General features: G+C 47.2%; 1 protein-coding gene across 1 annotated transcript; it reads left to right on the top strand.

Moving 5' to 3' along the window:
- The first annotated feature begins 341 nt into the window (after positions 1–341).
- LOC125508541 (uncharacterized) lies at positions 342–1,018 on the top strand. The gene has a single exon (XM_048673311.2). The coding sequence runs from the start codon at positions 440–442 to the stop codon at positions 854–856; it is 417 nt and encodes a 138-aa protein (XP_048529268.1). The 5' UTR covers positions 342–439; the 3' UTR covers positions 857–1,018.
- Positions 1,019–2,900: the final 1,882 nt, after the last annotated feature.

Genomic DNA, 2,900 nt, shown 5'->3' with positions numbered 1-2,900 from the left:
ATGTTCGACAGCTACTAAAGCTATAGTGTGATCTAGGCATCAAGCTACTGACATCGATACCAAGAGAGCATGATTTGGTCGAGATGCCTTCCCCCACTCTCGAGCATCGGGTGCGAATTCGCCCGGGAGAACGATATTATTATTTCCAAACGACCGAACATTTGAGATAACTATCACCTGCATTATATCCATGTTTCATTTGCTTCTATTCCAAACTAAAGCAGCTCACGAATATGACTGCACTCACGTCAGTGTGGAATTAAGCATCTCCAGAGGGAGTCCCGCGAAAACACACCTCTCATAGCTAAGCTACGATGGAGCCTATAAATGACCACCAAAACCGAGCTCAGTGAAACCACGCACTCCTCTCGCTACAAACAGATCTAGCTCCAGCTAGTTAGATAACTTTGTATCCACCCAGGAGAGGGAAAGTTCGAGAATGTTCCGGCGCAGCGGAGGTGGCGGCGGCAGGGGCAAGACGGTGGCTGCGAGCACCAGCACGGGCACTGAGCTTCCCGTCGATGGAGCTGTGCGGGTGACGAAAGTGGACAGGATCCAGGCTTACAACCTCGTCTCCAGGCCGTCGGTGCATCACGCCATCGCGCCGGCGACTTCGGGGCCGGCGGAGAACCTGGCCGTCAGTGTTGTCCGGGTAGTGGACGTCGTGGACGAAGCTGTGCGGGTGACCAAAGTGGACAGGATCCAGGCTTACAATCTCGTCTCCAGGCCGTCGGTGCACCACGCCATCTCGCCGGCGGCGTCGGGGCCAGCGGAGAGCCTGGCCGTCAGGGTTGTCCGGTTCGGGGACGTCGTGGACGAAGAATCCGACGGCCTCATCTCGGTGACCATCACATAGAACTAACTACTCTCTACTAATAATTAGGCCTGTCGTGCCTTAAGCGTGTTTAACGTTTCGTGAGAGAAACATATGTACGCGCACCAGTGGGTAACTGTAATGGCAATAGCACGTGGAAGGATATTAATAAACTTGGAAAGAAAAATAAGTTTTTCCTCTAAATTATTGGATTTGCGTTTGTATATTATTTTTAGAAAAATGCTTGGTATCATCTGCCTGATCGCTGACGTGCGTCGACCGCCTCTGCAGCCATCTGATTAATTTTTAATCGTGCGGCACACAACAACTCTTACTATACGCATGAGCTTTACAACAGGACCGTGTTGCAAAATCCGATTCAACTGTGCGACACGTGCCTACATAGTCGTAGAAAAAACTATATATAGTTCTTGCTACCACACTTTAAGATTTCAACTAGATCATTTCATTTAAGACTTGAATGAAATTACACAAGGAATCCTGGTCTCAAAGAAGAGGGAAATGGGGATATAGTTAACCGCCATGTTAACTAATCGATTATGAAAAATTGAATCGGATTTTGCAGTTCTTTTTTCTGCAGTACCTCGACGTAACATGAGCGTGAGGACCCACAGCCACTCTACCATTCTTATCCCAAATGAAAAGAGCACAACCACATAATTTGCCCTGAACCTCATCTCCTACCTCCAGGTTCCTTCCATGGATGTAAGCCCCCCAAGCACGCATCCAAATCCTCTGCCATTCGTAAGAAGAGAGAGCACCCATGGCAAACCTAGCTGTTGTAAAACTCCTGCGAGCTTGGGAAGAGGGGCGAAGCTTCCGCTATTTACTGCGCCCTCGTTCGCTGCCTCCCCGCATCGCATCGGGGACCTACCCAGCTAGCGCGCGCCGCCCCCCTCCCTAGTCCAATTCGGACCAGCCCATTGGGGGGGGGGGGGGGATGCGCAGCCACCCCTTGAGGCCCTTCTCTCCTTTCCCGTATGGCCCATTAAGGCCCATTACTTCCCAGGCGAATTCACGTAACTCTCCGGTACTCCGAAAAATACCTGAATCACTCGGAACCTTTCCGATGTCCGAATATAGCCTTCCAATATATCGATCTTTACATCTCGACCATTTCGAGACTCCTCGTCATGTCTGTGATCTCATCCGGGAGTCCGAACAACCTTCGGTACATCAAATCACATAACTCATAATACAAATCGTCATCGAACGTTAAGCGTGCGGACCCTACAGGTTCGAGAACTATGTAGACATGACCGAGACACATCTTCGGTCAATAACCAATAGCGGAACCTGGATGCTCATATTGGCTCCTACATATTCTACGAAGATCTTTATCGGTGAAACCACATAACAACACACGTTGTTCCCTTTGTCATCGGTATGTTACTTGCCCGAGATTCGATCGTTGGTATCATCATACCTAGTTCAATCTCGTTACCCGCAAGTCTATTACTCATTCCGTAATGCATCATCCCGCAACTAACTCATTAGTCACATTGCTTGCAAGGCTCATAGTGATGTACATTACCGAGAGGGCCCAGAGATACCTTTCCGATAGATGGAGTGACAAATCCTAATCTCGATCTGTGCCAACTCAACAAATACCATTGGAGACACCTGTAGAGAATCTTTATAATCACCCAGTTACGTTGTGACGTTTGATAGCACACAAGGTGTTCCTCCGATATTCGAGAGTTGCATAATCTCATAGTGAGAGGAACATGTATAAGTCATGAAGAAAGCAGTAGCAATAAAACTGAACGATCATTATGCTAAGCTAACATATGGGTCTTGTCCATCACATCATTCTTTAATGATGTGACCCCGTTTATCAAATGACAACACATGTCCATGGCTAGGAAACTTAACCATCTTTGATTAACGAGCTAGTCAAGTAGAGGCATACTAGGGACACTCTGTTTGTCTATGTATTCACACATGTACTAAGTTTCCGGTTAATACAATTCTAGCATTAATAATAAACATTTATCATGATATAAGGAAATATAAATACCAACTTTATTATTGCCTCTAGGGCATATTTCCTTCAGTCTCCCAC

This window comes from Triticum urartu, chromosome 1A (assembly GCF_056163025.1).
Source record: "Triticum urartu cultivar PI428250 chromosome 1A, HENAU_Tu73, whole genome shotgun sequence".
Taxonomy (NCBI): domain Eukaryota; kingdom Viridiplantae; phylum Streptophyta; class Magnoliopsida; order Poales; family Poaceae; genus Triticum; species Triticum urartu.
The sequence above is the reverse complement of the archived record's forward strand: the minus strand, read 5'-3'. Positions and strand labels throughout refer to the sequence as shown.